This window comes from Eulemur rufifrons, chromosome 30 (assembly GCF_041146395.1).
Source record: "Eulemur rufifrons isolate Redbay chromosome 30, OSU_ERuf_1, whole genome shotgun sequence".
Lineage (NCBI taxonomy): Eukaryota > Metazoa > Chordata > Mammalia > Primates > Lemuridae > Eulemur > Eulemur rufifrons.
The window spans coordinates 134072765-134089503 of NC_091012.1; the positions used below are offsets into that span (position 1 = coordinate 134072765).

Below are 16739 nucleotides of genomic sequence, written 5' to 3' on the forward strand. Positions count from 1 at the left end.
GCCTTGACATGCTGTTTCTATGCTCGTGCACTTGTCACCATGGTTTGTAGGTTTGCACTGCCCTCCTGCAGTTGCAGCAAGGGTCCTTCTCACCATCTCCCTGGACTACAGAATATTCGAGGCAAGGCCCTCCCTGCCCTCAATCTCTGCCTTCCAGCAACCTGTCCTCGTCGGCACCAGGCATTCCCTGAGGGGAAGATGTGGATTTGCTGTGCAAGGTCTCTGCTCTGGGCTCTGACAATCTGCCCTTTTCTTTCCAGATTCATTTCCTACAATCACCGCTAACTTCATACTGGAAATACTCTATCTGTACCAAGCCACTCACTGGGACCCGACCACAACTATACTGTCCTTGCTCTGTGTCTTTGCCTTCACTGTCTCCTCAGCCTGCGGCACTCCCTTCCTCGCACAGGGCCCCAAATGCTGAAATGTCATGTCCTCTGTGAGGCCCTCCTTATTCCTAACGTGACAACCACTTTAGCATCTATCTTACTTGCACGGTATCTTGTACTTGCTTTACCAGAAACCACATGTACTGTTTCTTCCACTTCTATTCCTTCTTCCGGGCAAGGCCTATGTTTTAATTACTTGACTGTTTCCTCTAGCTTTTGGTACAGGTTCCTATACCTCAAAGGTTTAATTAAATCTCAATCCCACAGACAATTATGTTGACCTTTCTCTTCCAGCTCTGACCCATAACCTACATTTTTCTTTTTTTACTCAAGCAATGCTAATAAGCAGAAAAATTCATAGTTTCACAAGAGGACTTTGAACCTTTTTGTTGTGCGCTGTTCTAAAGTCATCAGGAGGAACCGAGTTAGTTTTACTAATACGAGAAAAGTAACACAGTCTTCCCTCTCTCTTTCTCATGAAATTAAAATACCAGAGTAGGCAGTTAATCACTTCCAGAGGCAGAAATGCAACTTCCTCCTTGCAAAAGAAGGGTTACTCCTAAATAATATTGCTTTCTTATATAAAACAGCAATCTCAAAATAGGAGTATTGTTTAGGTGCCAATTTAAAAAAAAGAAAAAAGAGCTACTTCTCTGGTCAGGTATATTTTATAGCTGCAGGGTGGCATACAGAAACCTTTGGACATGACAGCAAAGAAAAGAAGCATGTCCACTGAGCACCTCAGAGATACTAAGTTTCAGCCTTTTTCCATTTTCCTCTCTGCCCAGATGAACAGGTGAAATGATGAATATAAGAGAATTTCTCAATAACCAAAATATTAACCATGCCGCTTAATAATTATTTGAAAAGCCATTATTATAATCTACATTCCATCTCAGAGGCAGAACACCTAGGTACTCAGTTGATTTCCCTTATCCTATCCTGTTATTTTTATTCCCTGATTCACTCAGGTCTGTGCCAAATGGCTGCCTATCAGATACTCTCGACCTGCAGCCACGGCCCCTACTCACCTACTCAGCTGTCGTAGCACCTCCCAGCTGGGAGAGCTTGCTAACCTCTGTGACAGCTTGCTAACCATGCGACTCCCCCACTAGAAGCTCCAGGAAGGTAGAGGGAGGCTTGGTTTGGTTCCCTGCTGTATGCTCAGTCCCTAGGAAAGTATCCAGCAGAGAGAAGGCTCCAGATTAAGTCTTATTCAGTGAGTGCTTTCCAAAGCAGATTTACTCTGGAATCCGCAAAATCAACCCTCTCAGAACCTCTTGCTTCCTTCAGTAATTTTTCATATTCCTGAGTACCATGACTTAAACCAAGAAATTGCTAACAAGAGGCTCTGGATGTGTTTTGGGGATGTTTCCCTAATGTTGGGAGGGACTAGGAGATAGCTTTACTTGAGAAATTTCCTTTCAAATTTGAGGATGAAACACTTTGGTCCAAGAAGAAAAGGACCTGGCCATGGGCCGAACCCTGCAATGAAGCACAAATCGCCCCAGAGCTCTCTTCCCTCTCCCTCCACCCCCAGCGAGGGAAGTGGCTGATCTGGAGGGAAGAGAAAGTGGCCAGACAAGAAAAGTCTGATGACCAGTTTTCCTCCAGTGATAAGTTAACAATGTTGTCAGCTTTTCTGAAGCTTGAAATACAAGGTTTTTCTGTCCTAATTTAAGACACAAAGGAAGCATGTAGGTGGAGGCAGGGGGACAAAAAAAAAAAAAAAAGCAAGTAGTTAGAAAAAGAAATAGTATTAAAATATTACAATCACATTAAAGATATATAATGGGAGTTAATCATTATTTCAATTTTTAACCATGATTTCCCAGGATGACAAGGCTCTCGTGGAATGGCTTTTGCAGAAGAGTCTTAGGGAAAAGCATAATTTCTCTGCCAGACTCTGAACAGTTAAAGAAAAAATTTTTTAAAAAGCAACTGGCCTGGGAAGACTAAATGAGAAGCCGTTCCTTCACAGTCTTCTCCTCAGCACTGTCTTTACATGTTCACACTGGGAGTCACTTTGGAAATGTCATTAACAATGATAATGCCCCAACCCCAAGACTTTGAAAAATCCACACCTACAGAAAGTCCTCTAATGATTCGTAAAATAATTTACAGAGCACGCAGATGGGTATTTGGTATGTGGCCATGCTGACCGTTAGTTAACAAAAAGACAGACTTACTGGGGCTGTGATACGAGATGGGTCTGGTGGGCACAGCAGCTGCGGCAGCGTCCACATGAGGCATATCACCAGCAGGATGAGGCCCAGCCACTTCAAACTGCCTTGGCACATTCCCTGCATCTGCACGAGGCACAAACAATTGTCCCATGAGGCCTCAATAATAACAGCAAGAGGAGGGCAGGGCAGGGTGGGGGTGATGACGGTAGAGCACGGGGACTGCAGCCAAAGCAGCTGGGCACACCCTTCCTTCACAGGATTCTAAGATGCTCACAACATAACCCCGTGCCAACAGAGTCGCTTCTCAAAGTGTTTTTATTTTTTTCCCCTCTCTCCCTGAGACAGGGTCTTGCTCTTTTGCCCTGGGCTAGAGTGCAGTGGCGTCATCATAGCTCACTGTCACCTCAAACTCCTGGGTTCAAATGATCCTCCTGCCTCAGCCTCCTGAGTAGCTGGAACTATAGGCGCATACCACTACGTCCAGCTTATTTTTTTTTATTTTTTGTAGAGATGGGGTCTTGCTCTTGCTCATGCTGGTCTCAGACTCCTGGCTTCAAGCAATCCTCGTGCCTTGGCCTCCCAAAGTGCTAGGATTACAGGCATGAGCCACTGTGCCTGGCCCTCAAAGTGAACGTTCTTATACTTGAAAGAATTAAATCTGTTTACAAAATTGTATTCATTACTCAACAGGAAAATCAATCCAGTGACAGGGAAGAATTCATTTGGTTTGCTGATAATCATGTGAATTCTATTTAAATATCAATGAATCAATAATTTAACTGACAAGTTTAAAACACTTCACAAAGTTTACTAGGCCTCTCATTTAACTGTTCAAAATATCACACTTTCAGATCTGAAGATGAAGTTTACAAGGCTAAACAATAGGTTATAAAAAGAACATCCAGATTTTTCAAGCTGGAAAGAACCTTAGAGATGATCAGCTCTCCATCCCTATTCTATTCTTATAAAGTGGGCTACAAAGTGACTCAGGCTAAGGCAAGGCCACACTGTCTGGACTCTTAATACTCTTTCACCTCATCCTTTCACTAAGAACAGTTTTCTAAATCCGAGGCAATCAACAGATTCAGTATAATTTAAACAAAAATAACATTTTTGTATTCCATAAAAAGGAAAAAAATAAATTGAGGAAGATCACTTATTTTAAATCTGATAAATTAAGAATTCATTTATGGGCTTTGCTCTAACTCTGAAATTATTAATCTAAAATTATTATTAGTTCAATAACTGAAATTATTAAAGAGGGAACTCAGATATACCCCTAAAAATCTTCACAATAGAAAAATCAGGTGACATATCTGTATTTGTAGTCATGTCACAAAATAAAAATGTCCCAATTTGTAACTGCTTTGCTTTTTACACCAATGGGTATGTTTTACCAAAACTAAGCTTTCTACGTTTTCAACTTATAAAAACTGGTACTTATATTTGAACTTACATTCAAAAGATTCAAATTCCTCATTATCCTTAAAAGGAAGCTTGTCCATATTTGAAGATTCACTTCTGTCTTGAAGTTCAGTTTGTCTCTGATAAAGACTGGATTAGAAGAATAAAATACATGAATGTGAAGTTTTAATAACGTAAAACCCAAGAGCACAGGGTGACAAAAAGCCTTTTGTGACCCAAGAAAATGTTCTACTAAGTTCCTTTTTCTTTGGCTTGTAAAGGATAGCTCCAACTCACTACACTCCAGGCACCATTCTCAGCAATGAGTACATGTTTGCTCATTTACTCCTCAGTAACCACCTCATGCTGGGAGGCAGGCACTATTATTGTTAACAAAGAATAATGTTGTCCTCTCAATGCCATTCCTAGGAGTTAAGTTTTTCAATTGCCACAAAACATTTTTGAAAAATCCAAATTCTGTGCACTGCCAGTATAAACCAGCTGACAACATGATACCATAACCGTGAGAGCACATCAAAATGCCCTAACTGGGCGGATGTGCGTGTCTGGTCTTTCCTTTTGCCTTTATCACAAGAGAGTACAATATAAAAAAAATTAAATGCTTTAGGACCATGACAGGTACATGTGGCAGTTTTCAACTCTGCACAAGAGAACTACATCAACATGCAGATGCCCAGGCTTGAGCCCAGAGCTAAGAGGTCAGTCATCTCTGCCGTGGAGCCCAGGTATGGGCAGGAGTCCACCCACGACTGGAATTGTAGCCCAGCTGACCCACTGGCCTAGTTTCTAAAAACATCCACTCCATACTGCTTCAATGATCATACTCTAAAGCTGCGGTCCCCAACCCCCAGGCCAGACTGGTACTGGTGTGTGGCCTGTTAGGAACTGGGCCGCAGAGCTCTGCCTGGCCCTACCCCGGCCCACTTCGCCCCTTTCATGGAAAAATTGTCTTACATGAAACTTAAGAAGTGGGGGAGAGTCACGCAGTAGTGGGCGATTGAGTGATCGAAATGTCATCTGTATTTACAGCCACTCCCCATCGCTTGCATAACCGCCTGAGCTCCGCCTCCAATTCCCCACCCAGTCAGTGGAAAAATTAGCCTCCATGAAACCTGTCCCTGGTGCCAAAAAGGTTGGGAACCGCTGCTCTAGCGCCCATTATCACTTTGGAATTTATTTCATTGGTACACACATCAGAACCATATCTGTTTATTTAAATGCCAAAGTAGTTTTTAAAAATGACTTTTTAATGATGTGTGAAATTGTTCCAACTTTTAAAATAACCTCAATTTGTTTGCTTTCACAGATTTTGCACATTTGTTTATCTTTACAAACTGAGTCTACTCAACAGAACTATGAAAATGCTTATTAATACCATATCATGTATTCTATATATCAAGTTTAGCAAATAGGTAGAAATTACTTATTTGCTAAAAGCAATCTTTTTTCCCTCAGGTAATTCAGATGATTCTCAAAGAAAACACATCATCTTGCAATCTGATTGCAAATTCTATACTGCCACATGATCTTTAATAACATCTAAAAAAAAAAAAAAAAAAACCAAACGAATGAGTCAAGGCTGAGAGCACAGCAGGTAACATGATTCAGTGTAGCTGACCAGAATGTGGTACTTACCCCACCTTCTGCTTGGGAGGGCTGGGAAAGGAAGGGTTGGAGGGGCTGTGCCTAGATTGGGCAGGTGATGGCTGGCACATTCTGTCAGAACAAGAACTGGGGGAAGCAATCTGTGATCTGCTCAAACCTAAGGGGCAGAAGGAACCAGGACAAAACTATTACAAATTGCATGGTTTCTAAACAACATGGTTTCTAAAGAGATCTACTAGTTTGAAAATAAACTGTTATCCTTGCAAATAGTCAGTGATGATGCATAAGATCTATAAACTTAACAATTTAAGCATGTAAATTAAATTGCAGTGGCAATAATAAAATGTATAAAACCAACCAGCTGCAAAGGAAAGGCCGTTGTTGCTCCCTGAACACCTCTGCGTGCCAAGCAAACACTAGACCTTTATGCTCTTTGTCCCACTGCCTCTCACAGCAACCCTGTGTGGTGGAGGAAACATCACCAGGAGCCCGCAGGCTTGGGGGAGGACACATCGCTCCAGCTGGGGCTCCCCAAGGCCTGACTACTGCACACTCTGCCCACCACTGCCTGTGGGCTTGGGCTGTGCTAACTCCAGTAAGAGGTCCTACAAGGCCCAGGGCTACCCACTCCAGAGCATCACACAAGCCTTTGTGTGGTGGCTTACCTTCCAGGTGCATTTCACTTTCAAGGCTTCTTTTTGCTTTTGGAAGGGGTGTGGAAGAGAGACGTCTGGAGGGAGCACCCCTGCGTAGTCGTGAGGCTGAGCTGCCCGTAAGCATTAAAGAGGCTTCGCTCTTTTCCTCTTTAAACGTGCCCACCTGAGGCTTCTCAGAGATAATTCTGTCCTCTGCAAAAATACATCTTTCCGGGGAACTGGAAGTGATGTTTTTGAGAGTTCCCGGCAAGTGCAGAGATGGCGGGCTCTTTGGTGGGAGTGGACTTTTGGAAGGGCTTTGAATGACTCTCTGACGGTAACTTCTAAAAGCATTTTCCAAGCGTTCGGCTTCTTGCTCCAGATCTTTGACCCTTGCTTTAGTACTGGCTACAAATTCAATGTCAGAATCGGATGAACTACCCTTCACCCCTGCATTTAGATACCTTGTGATCCTTGGTACAACTACATTTGCTATAATTTTTTCCTCATGAAGAGGACTGTTCAAGAAATGCCGGCTTATATCACCAATGTGAGGCACCATCTTGCCACCTATAAACCTGCTGACGGAACGATCAATCGTGGACTGCTTTGGATTGCGGAACACTTCATTCTCTAGGGCTGCAGATTACAAAAAGATAATTTGAGAAATGAGGGGAACGAGGCAGAGAATAAAACTAATATATTAGAGAATATTTTTTTGAACAATGAAAGTAAGAATAAGGACAAACTTGTACATTAAACAGTTTCTGAAGCCATGTAATAATAACCATTAACATTTATTGAGAACTTATATGTATCAGCTACAGCTTCATACATCTTTCTTTTGTAACACCATGATTTCAGAATTTCAGAATCTATTACATACAATTTTGAAATCCAAAAAGCTCTGAGAACTGAAAATTTATTCATAATTTATTTAGTAGCAAAGCCTAACCAGACTTGAACTCATTTGGTTGAAAGCTTGACATGAACTGCTGTGAAACCATTTACAATCTTTATTTATTCCAGCATGAATATTCATACATGTGACTGCAAAATAATTAATGTGTTTCACTATAGGATAACTTCCTAGAAGTCCCAGGGCTGTTGCAAAATGCACAGGGTATGGCCCGAGTTTCAGATAAGGAAATGAGGACCTGACATCACAACAACACCGTGGCCTAACAACTCTCACTGCTCCCATTTCACAGATGGGGGACTGAGGTTTACTGAGGCTGGGTCACACAGTGGCAGGTCCTAGAGCTACTGAGATTTCCTAATGCAAGGCCAGTGCACGTGCCCACTGCCCCTCTGCAGTGCCTCCTTGTGATGCTACAAGTCAGAAGCTTGCCATGGGCAGTGCAAATGTTCACAAGACTCCCATCCTTGTTGATCTATTTTTCATGATCAACGAGACTATGATTTCAGCTCTGGGCAGTTTGGCAAACAGAATTGTTGAGAGAAAATAAGGAATGGGAAAGAGTAGAAATGAGTAAACAGATAAAAATAAAACTAGTGCTGGTAAAAGGGAACAAGGAAAGAGCGCAAGTGGGAACTGAGGAAGGCACAGAACAAGAAAGTGCGAGAAACTAGTTGAACTGGTAACACATACACACTTCTTCAGCTTGAAAGCAGCTGAAGAAGAAAGTACCTGAGCTTCAATATCCTCAGGAAGTAGGAAGGGACAGATATGCATACACACTGAAGACACAGTTAATGAAACAAAGTCATCACTTCCCGAGTGTCTTTTATGTCCCAGGTGCTGGACTGAAATCCACCTCATTTCATAATACCCAGCAGGTACTATTATCCCCACTACAAATGAAGAAACTGAGGCCCAAGAAAGTTAAAGTGATGTATGCAAGGTCAAACTAACTTCAAAATTGAGGTCTAAAACAAAAACAGTTCCCTGATTCCAAGGGCAATGGTCTTTTCGCTAAGCCACCCTGCTTTCCCCATGTATTTATATATCTATCAAGGAATATGTAAATCTAATGAATAACCAATCAGTCTTATCAGAGTAACAAATAAAAAAGGAAAGCCCAGGATGAATTTGGGGACTTCTGTGTCACCACCATTCTTTCCTATTTGGGGCATGAGGCTCTCCCAAGCCACAGACTGGTTCACAGGTCATCTTGATGACCCAGTTGGTATTCCCAAAATGGATAGGGAGTTTTATTTCTAAGATGATATATATTTCTATGGCTTTTCCCCTAACATGAGAATTACTAAATATTCAATAAATTACAATTATATTTTCACAAACATCAGAAACTACACATACAAAGATATTTATGGGTTAAAAATATCTCTAACCTCTCTGAGTTTGCTTCAGTTGTAATTTTAAATCAGCAACTTGAATAGTTAACCTCTTTACAGAAGCATCGTAATCCAGTATTTGGGCCTTCAGCTTTGCAGACTGCTCAATCTGAAAAGATTCAGAGAAAGAAATCAATGCAAAACAAATCACAGCTCGCTTCAAGAAGAAAAATGCTCTTATTGCGCTTATTCTCTTTTTCTGTTTTGCCAATTCTGAGAAGCTTCACACCAATAAACGAGGTCCCTATTAAAAAAACAACAAACAGAACGCAGAAACAAGTTTTTCACTACCTTTTTCAGTCATATAAAAGAACAGCTACTCTAGGCCATGCAGGCAGAAATCAGGAAGTCACAGTGAATGTGTGTACTATTTCTCAGGGTGGGACTCAAGAGATAACAGTGGGAATTATTAGTCACTCAGAAAATTTTATGCTTAGGTGAGTTTGCTTTCCTCTCAATTTTATTACTATTATGAGCATAAAGTCATATAATCACTGGAGAATTTTCTCAGATGAGAAAGGAGTAATTTTTGTTAAAAGAAATGTGATTTACACTGGTGTGACTTGTGCCAAGTTTACATATCTACAAAGTAGACTGGTATAATACTGGAACCAGCGAAGAGCAATACTCACTTCAGTTTGCAGCTGTTTTTGCAGAGCTTGCCTGTGGCTTTCGAACTCCTTATGCTCAAACGCTATAGCAGTTTCTGCTTTCTTTAATTCTTTCTGAAAAACCACAAGCTCTGGAGCTGGCAGAGCTAAGCCTTAGGAGGTAAAAAAAAAAAAAAAAAAAAAAAATCCTGGTCATTATTAACCTTAACAAAAGCAGTTAAAGACATTTTAAATTGCTCCTTTTCTTTGTACCCATGTAATTAACATTATATTAATCCTATTAAATAAACTAAAAGCAATCCTGATTCACAAATTTCAGAACAAAAGAATTTAATGCATGTTATTATCAACTTCATTACTCTTGGAGTCCTACTCCAAGTAAAAGAACTCCTTCAGATCCTCAAATTTACTTGAAAGGCTGTCTCTCTCCTCTACCATGCACAGAGGGCGTAGAAGGAGCTTTCTACATGGTCTGCCTGTCCATGTCTGCCCTAAGATCCAATCTGATCTACGCAACTGTCAGCAGCAGTTGGGGTGCAGGCAGAAAGCAGATGGCATCATCAATGTGGGTCATATGAGGACCCTTTAATAAAGGGCAACTTATTCGGGGTACCCACAAAGGATGATGGACCATGCTAGTAGTACCCCTTGGGCCTAAAGGATCAAGGGAGGGAGAAATTCCCAGCAGAGAGAGGGAGCTGGTGCAGAGCACTGGTGAGAGGCACTGTGACCTCGCTTGGCTGAGAGACGCAGTGGCCTGTCTAGGGTCACTATATGTGGAGGCTGGGTTGGGGTGGGGATGACAGCAACCTCGACCTCCCTCTCCCCTTTCACGTGTTTGCTGGTGTCTCCCCTGGCCAAACCCAACGGGCAGTCAGAGGGCAAGGGGAGCCCAGATACATCCGCAGATGTACATTTAGAAAAATATTTCTTCTTTCTAAAGAGATGGGAAAAAGAATTTCTTACAGTGATACTATTAATTATGCAACAGCAAGCAAAAAGGAAGTAATTTCAATCCAAGAATCTTAATTTTTTTTTTTTTTTTTTGAGACAGAGTCTCACTCTGTTGCCCAGGCTAGAGTGAGTGCCGTGGCGTCAGCCTAGCTCACAGCAACCTCAAACTCCTGGGCTCAAGCGATCCTCCTGTCTCAGCCTCCCGAGTAGCTGGGACTACAGGCATGCACCACCATGCCCGGCTAATTTTTTCTATATATATTTTTAGCTGTCCATATAATTTCTTTCTATTTTTAGTAGAGATGGGGTCTTGCTCTTGCTCAGGCTGGTCTCGAACTCCTGAGCTCAAACGATCCGCCCACCTCGGCCTCCCAGAGTGCTAGGATTACAGGCGTGAGCCACCGCGCCCGGCCCAAGAATCTTAATTTTATAAAATCTTCCCAGTTTAAACCTCCTTTACAGGTACGGTTTTATAATACTGACTTAATATGAATTACTAGAACATGCAAATAAAAAAAAAAAAGACATACGGTTTAGGAGACGCCAGTTTTCATTTCTAGTTTCTTCCAGCTGTTGTTTAAGTAATTTGTTTTGTGCCTGAAGCTCCACTTTCTCTTCTTTTAGTAGTGAATAATCACTCATCTCTTTAACTTTTTCATTCAGCATGTGGTTTTGTTTTGTCATTGCCAAAGACTGGGCTTTGACAGACTCTAACTCAAGCTGAAATTGAAAAAGGAAAACTTACTTGTGAATGATGACTTTACAGTACTGCAAAAGTCAAAGGTGGCAAGCTGCTTTAAGCAGGAGTCATGATTTACTTACAGAATTTAGGTTCTTACTACAGCAATGAAAATTATCTTTTGCCCTCAAGTTGGGGCAGAAGTAGTTCTTCTAACTTGAATTCTATAGGCACCTGTCCTCTGAAGAAAGTATTTCTGATTAATCAACCCCATCTTCCAGATGCAATGAAAGACCCAGTAACAATCACACATTGTAGCAATATATGTTTTTAAAACAGAGAAAGGGTGAGATAGAAATGATCTCTGAAGTGCTTCCCTTTTCTTAATATATCTCATATTTGGGTACAGAAGCCTACAAAGTTCTCAAATAAGTCCTCACAGTTGCAAAAATAAATCTTACATATAAAAAATATTTTAAGTAGCTAAAGTTCCAGCTCTCTCCTTCAGACAACAAGCACACTAATAAACAGAAGTAACAGTGGCATGTGAAAAATGCATCTCATTTTGTTCTAATCTGTACGATAACAATATAATAGGAATTTTTACCTGCTGCTGATGGGAGGAGAGAAAATACTGAGGTAAAAATGTATTGGCTACCTGCTGTAAGTCAGCTCACTGAATTCCCTCAACGACCATATGATGTGGAAAATATCCCAGAGATTACAGATCAGGAATCCGTAGTCACAGAGCTCGCCCAAAGGCAAACAATCAGTAAGAGAGATGGACAGAATTCAAGCAGGACTCCAGGACCAAAGCTCTATCCACCCTTCCAACTACGTGACTTTGATAGAAATGAAGAAGTAATGCTCACGCCTGTAATCCTAGCACTCTGGGAGGCCGAGGTGGGCGGATCGTTTGAGCTCAGGAGTTCGAGACCAGCCTGAGCAAGAGCGAGACCCCATCTCTACTAAAAATAGAAAGAAATTATATGGACAGCTAAATATATATATATAGAAAAAAAATTAGCCGGGCATGGTGGTGCATGCCTGTAGTCCCAGCTACTTGGGAGGCTGAGACAGGAGGATCGCTTGAGCTCAGGAGTTTGAGGTTGCTGTGAGCTAGGCTGACGCCACGGCACTCACTCTAGCCTGGGCAACAGAGTGAGACTCTGTCTCAAAAAAAAAAAAAAAAGAAGTAATGAACTAACCTCAGCCACCACCTTCTTAGCCATATAATACAGTCTAAACATATCGAAAGAACGACTTAAGATAAATTATGTATGACTAAAATGGAAATTTCATATATTGCCTAAAATCTACTTCAAAAAACAACAAGATTAACAATTACCTCAAGTTCTTTCATACGATTTACAGATTGATTAAGTTCCTCCTGTTTTGAATTAATAGCTATGAGCTCCTCTTGCAAACGAATAGCTTTTTCTGAAAGAAAGAACCCACCAATTATAACCATTGTGTTTTTCTAGTGAATAAAAAAGCCATTTAATATTTATAGCCAGTATGTCAGTCCTAATGACCACTATTTCATAGTCTAAATAGCAGACGTAGGGGTCAAAAATTTCAGGGGCAAGTAAGGAATAAACACTATTACCCAACAAGTGATGTGAAGCTATAATTATCATATATGTGGTGAAATTCCACCTGCTGCACATACTAACCAGAGTTATACCATCTGCTCAGAGCACAGGGCCCTGATGCTAACAGCTCTTAACTTCCTTAAAGACAAAGATCTGTCTGTTATTATTTCATAGTTTCCACTTCAGCTACCACAAGCCTAACATAATTTGTTAAACACATGATGTATTAATCCATAAAAGAAGTATGAGTCTCCACAATATAGTAGCAAAAGGAACAGTCACACATTGGGTATCTGGTCAATGTCAAATATCCAGCCCTGGTTTACTCTCATAAATCTGATTGAAATTTCCACCAAAAGTTCAACTTCTTGTTACAGGTAATTTCCTAGAAATATATTGAAATGTAAAATATCTGAAGAATAAAAAATTATTCAACTTCTGTAGTCTCAAGCCAATGTATAAAAGAGTTTAGGAGGTTATATGTCAAGTAGAAATATTATGTAAAGCATAAAAATATATTAGAAGTAAGGCTGGATGTGGTGGCTCACACCGGTAATCCTAGCATTCTGAGAGGCCAAAGCAGGAGGATTGCTTGAGCTCAGGAGTTCGAGACCAGCCTGAGCAAGAGCGAGACCACATCTCTACTAAACACAGAAAAATTAGCTGAATGTTGTGGCTCACACCTGTAGTCCCAGCTACTTGGAAAGCTGAGGCAGGAGCACTTGAGCCAGGAGTTTGAGGTTACTGTGAGCTACAATGACGCCACTGCACCCTACTCTGGGTGACAGAGCGAGACTCTGTCTCAAATACACACACACACACACACACACACACACGCGCGCGCGCGCACACACAAAAAATAAGAAACTAGGTCACAGGAGACAGAGAAGTTAAAATTTTCCATAAGTAAAAAAAAGTCTCTCATGGTTAGGAGTAATATGTACCTGATGCCAATAAGTTACTGCACCTTCTTGACAACCACAGACTTATTTATCAAAATATATTGAAATAAAGTTGGGTAAAATACTGACAATAAAGCACTGGCTTTTATGACTATACAAAGTTTTAAACATGAAGGTCTCCAAAAAGGTAGTAAAAGACAATGATTATTTTAATTTTGTAAAATTGAAGTCACAAAAAATGTGTTACTTTGTAAGAATAATGAAGTGTAAGCTACATATTTTTTAATATATAGAACACACCAAACATCAGAACTGAAAAACATAGCTTTTTGTTTCCGCCCCTGAAGAATCACCTTTATTCTTCCTTTCATCTTCAATCAGTCTAGTGGTTCTAACGATATAGTCATCCTTCAGTTCCAGTTGATACCTAAGAATCAGAATAACTAAAAATGAGTTTTTCAGTTATTAAATATCTTCCTGGAAAGACTGCTACTAACACAGGAGTTTGGTACAGCACAGGGGCGCCTGAGGGCACTGAAAATGACAATGTGTAAACTTTCAAGTCTCTCAGTACTAAGGCCAGGGATTAGAATTCTAAACAGGAAAGGTCCAGTAAAATCCTGCCTCAATCCTGTACATTGGGTCCCAAAAACTCAGTCACACAAAATGAAGAGTCATGTTATCATGAGGTTACTGAAAGCAATCACTTTTCAGTTAGTCTCCACTGACAAAAAGGGGAAAGAGACAAATTAAGTTAAACTTAACACAGCACACAATAGACTAAATCCCAAATGATAACTTGGCAGTCACTTCCAGTCCACCTGTACCATCACCCCACTTGCAACCAAGATAAGTACTTTTGCCCTCAGGGGCTAAGCACAGTCTTGAGAACCAACTGCCAAGAGCATTATATCTGGATTAGCGATACCAAAAGGCACGTTTTCATGGAGTTTTACTTTCTCCTCCCCAGCTGTTACCAATTGCCCTTTTGGTTCTGAGATGGGAGAAAGGAAAGAGAAGTCTCCTGTAGTGAACATCCTCCCAGCTCCAACACTTGCCAAAGTCATATGAGGATCCCCAAAGGCAGACAGATGTCTTCTAGGATGTAGAAAATGTCACAATGATACCCAAAAAGTCCACTATCTCCATAACCATGTAAAATTAACATACACATTTTTATTCATTTACTCCTAAAATTTTAGCAACTATAGATACTTCAGTGTTTGCTACTTTAGTATAGGAGCTGACATAAAATGTGGCTAAAATGCATCATTTCAAAATCAATAGATGAAAAAGCTGCTGTATTTCTTTTTTTAATAGATTCGCTTAAAGAATAAACCCCAAGAAACCTTTGCTAAGTACTATATAACGGAGTATCAATGACAAATTATGGCCAAGGCAATAAAAAGGGGCCAAATAAAAAATGCCCAGAATACCTTAGTTGAGTCACCTCCTCATATGTATTTACTTAGCAAACATTAACTGAGCACTTTCATGTACCAGATGCTATACCACCCACTGAAGAGAAAAGTTGCTATATGGGCGTAATGTCTTTGCACTAGAATATTATTCACTGGGACACAAAACTCAACTACAGAAAAGCCAAAGTAACCATAGTTGTCCTTATTTTCCTTTCCTTATATTACTGCTTCACATAGTTAATTTTAGTTCTTTTCTTTTGATTCTGGCTTTGCAGAACCTTGAAGGAATACAAGGCACATGTTCATTGACAAATGGCATGACCACTAAGTATGATAATTTCTAAATTGTTAGATATCCCCATCTTAGTGGCAATATGAGTGGGGTGGGGTAGAGGAAAAGAGAAGTGATTATAATTCCAATTACAGCTTATCAACTGTGCAAGCTGAGCTTACAAGGTGCCCTAAAAATTAAAGTAAATCACAGGCCCTCAATAAATATTAGTGAAGCTATGAGTAAGAAGAGCAGAGGATGCAATTCTTTATGCAGTATCTTTTAAAAACTATCCTAATTCAAATAGTCATGGTGAAGGATTGACTTGATGAAAATATATATTTTTTTCAGACACTAAATTTTGCCATAAAATGTGAGTCAGAAAACTACTTCATCAGTTTTTGTCATGTTTCCACCAACTTAATTCAAACATATTACTTCTTTAAAAATGCCAAGCAATTACTTTAGAAGTTCATTCTTGAGCTTTTGGTCATAGGTCTCCTCAATACTCTTTAAATTCTGTTCCCGTCTCTTCAGTGCCTCAGTCATACTTTGATTTTTTTCTTCTTGGAGCTTCTGGGTCCTGAAATTAGCAAACATATACAGAGCAAATAAACTACAATATCTGAGGTAACAAACTTAGGAAAAAAATACCATGTGTTTTTAGTTCAATAGACTGAAACTGTTATGTGACTGTCACTACAAGGAAGTTAAAGGGAAGAACCCAAAGTCCTCCATGTGTTTTATGAACTGATCCAGGCACAGTGTATGGGCTCTAGCAGAGGGAGCCTGTGGTGGCAGCACCTGGCTGGGCGTGGTGGGAAAGAGGACCAAAGTGGTTTCTCCCAGAAGATAAATAACACTTCATGGTTGCAGGAGACAAATGGCCATAATCAATTCAGGGGTGAAACAGTAGTCACAATGTTATAAACAAAAGTTATTGTACCCATATGCTTGTCTCTTCTATAATACTGCTTCTAACTGCAGGATCTAATCGATTAGCCTACAGATATTAAGATTTGTTGTCATTTAATAATCTATCGATTGAATACTGAAGAGAATGCTAAAAGAGAGAACAAAAGATAGATGGCTCGACCAGCACTTCCAAATACCAAAGAATTGGCCAGGCACAGTGGCTCACGCCTATAATGCTAGCACTCTGGGAGGCTGAGGCAGAAGGATCGCTTGAGCCCAGCAGTTTGAAGTTGCTATGAGCTAGGCTGATGAAACGGCACTCTACTCAAGGCAACAGAGTGAGACTCTGTCTCAAGAAAAAAAAAACGAAAAAAAAAACAAAAACACCAAAGAACGGAATGGTCTTCACAGTGAGACTTTAAATCAACCACAGCACCAATTCCCAAGCCAAAGAGTCAGGTCACAGGTGCTGAGATCCTGCCAACCTGAGAAGCGCTGCAGAACTCTGACTAGTCCAAGAACAGGTAAAGGTGCTATGTATTAGCTCCCTCTGCTGGCTAATCTGGAAAGCCAGTAGCAGTAAGCCACATTTATTTCGCTTATGTGCTTAGAAGGCAGGAAGAGGAATAAAGGAAATGGAGGTAAAGAAGTGATTATATAATCACGAATTCTCTCTGCCCAAACTCTGTTCCTTTTCTTTTCTCTCTTGATCAATTTACCTCTTCAATATTGCCAAAAAGAGAGTACATAGAAGAAATCAAATGAATCTAGACAATAGAAGTGAGAAAACATTAATGAAGATGGAGACAAATTTTTTAATGAACTAAGT

The 16739-nt window shown here is 40.4% G+C and overlaps 1 protein-coding gene across 1 annotated transcript in view; it reads right to left on the reverse strand.

Moving 5' to 3' along the window:
• Positions 1–16739, reverse strand: part of OFD1 (OFD1 centriole and centriolar satellite protein) — a 32994-nt gene that overhangs the window by 2863 nt on the left and 13392 nt on the right. The window contains exons 10-19 of the mRNA XM_069462962.1: positions 15459–15578; positions 13657–13730; positions 12155–12246; positions 10658–10847; positions 9195–9325; positions 8560–8671; positions 6274–6882; positions 5639–5765; positions 4035–4132; positions 2582–2701 (exon numbers count right to left, since the gene is read on the reverse strand). Of these exons, the coding sequence (XP_069319063.1) occupies positions 2582–2701; positions 4035–4132; positions 5639–5765; positions 6274–6882; positions 8560–8671; positions 9195–9325; positions 10658–10847; positions 12155–12246; positions 13657–13730; positions 15459–15578 (1673 nt within the window). The remainder of the gene's footprint in view (positions 1–2581; positions 2702–4034; positions 4133–5638; positions 5766–6273; positions 6883–8559; positions 8672–9194; positions 9326–10657; positions 10848–12154; positions 12247–13656; positions 13731–15458; positions 15579–16739) is intronic.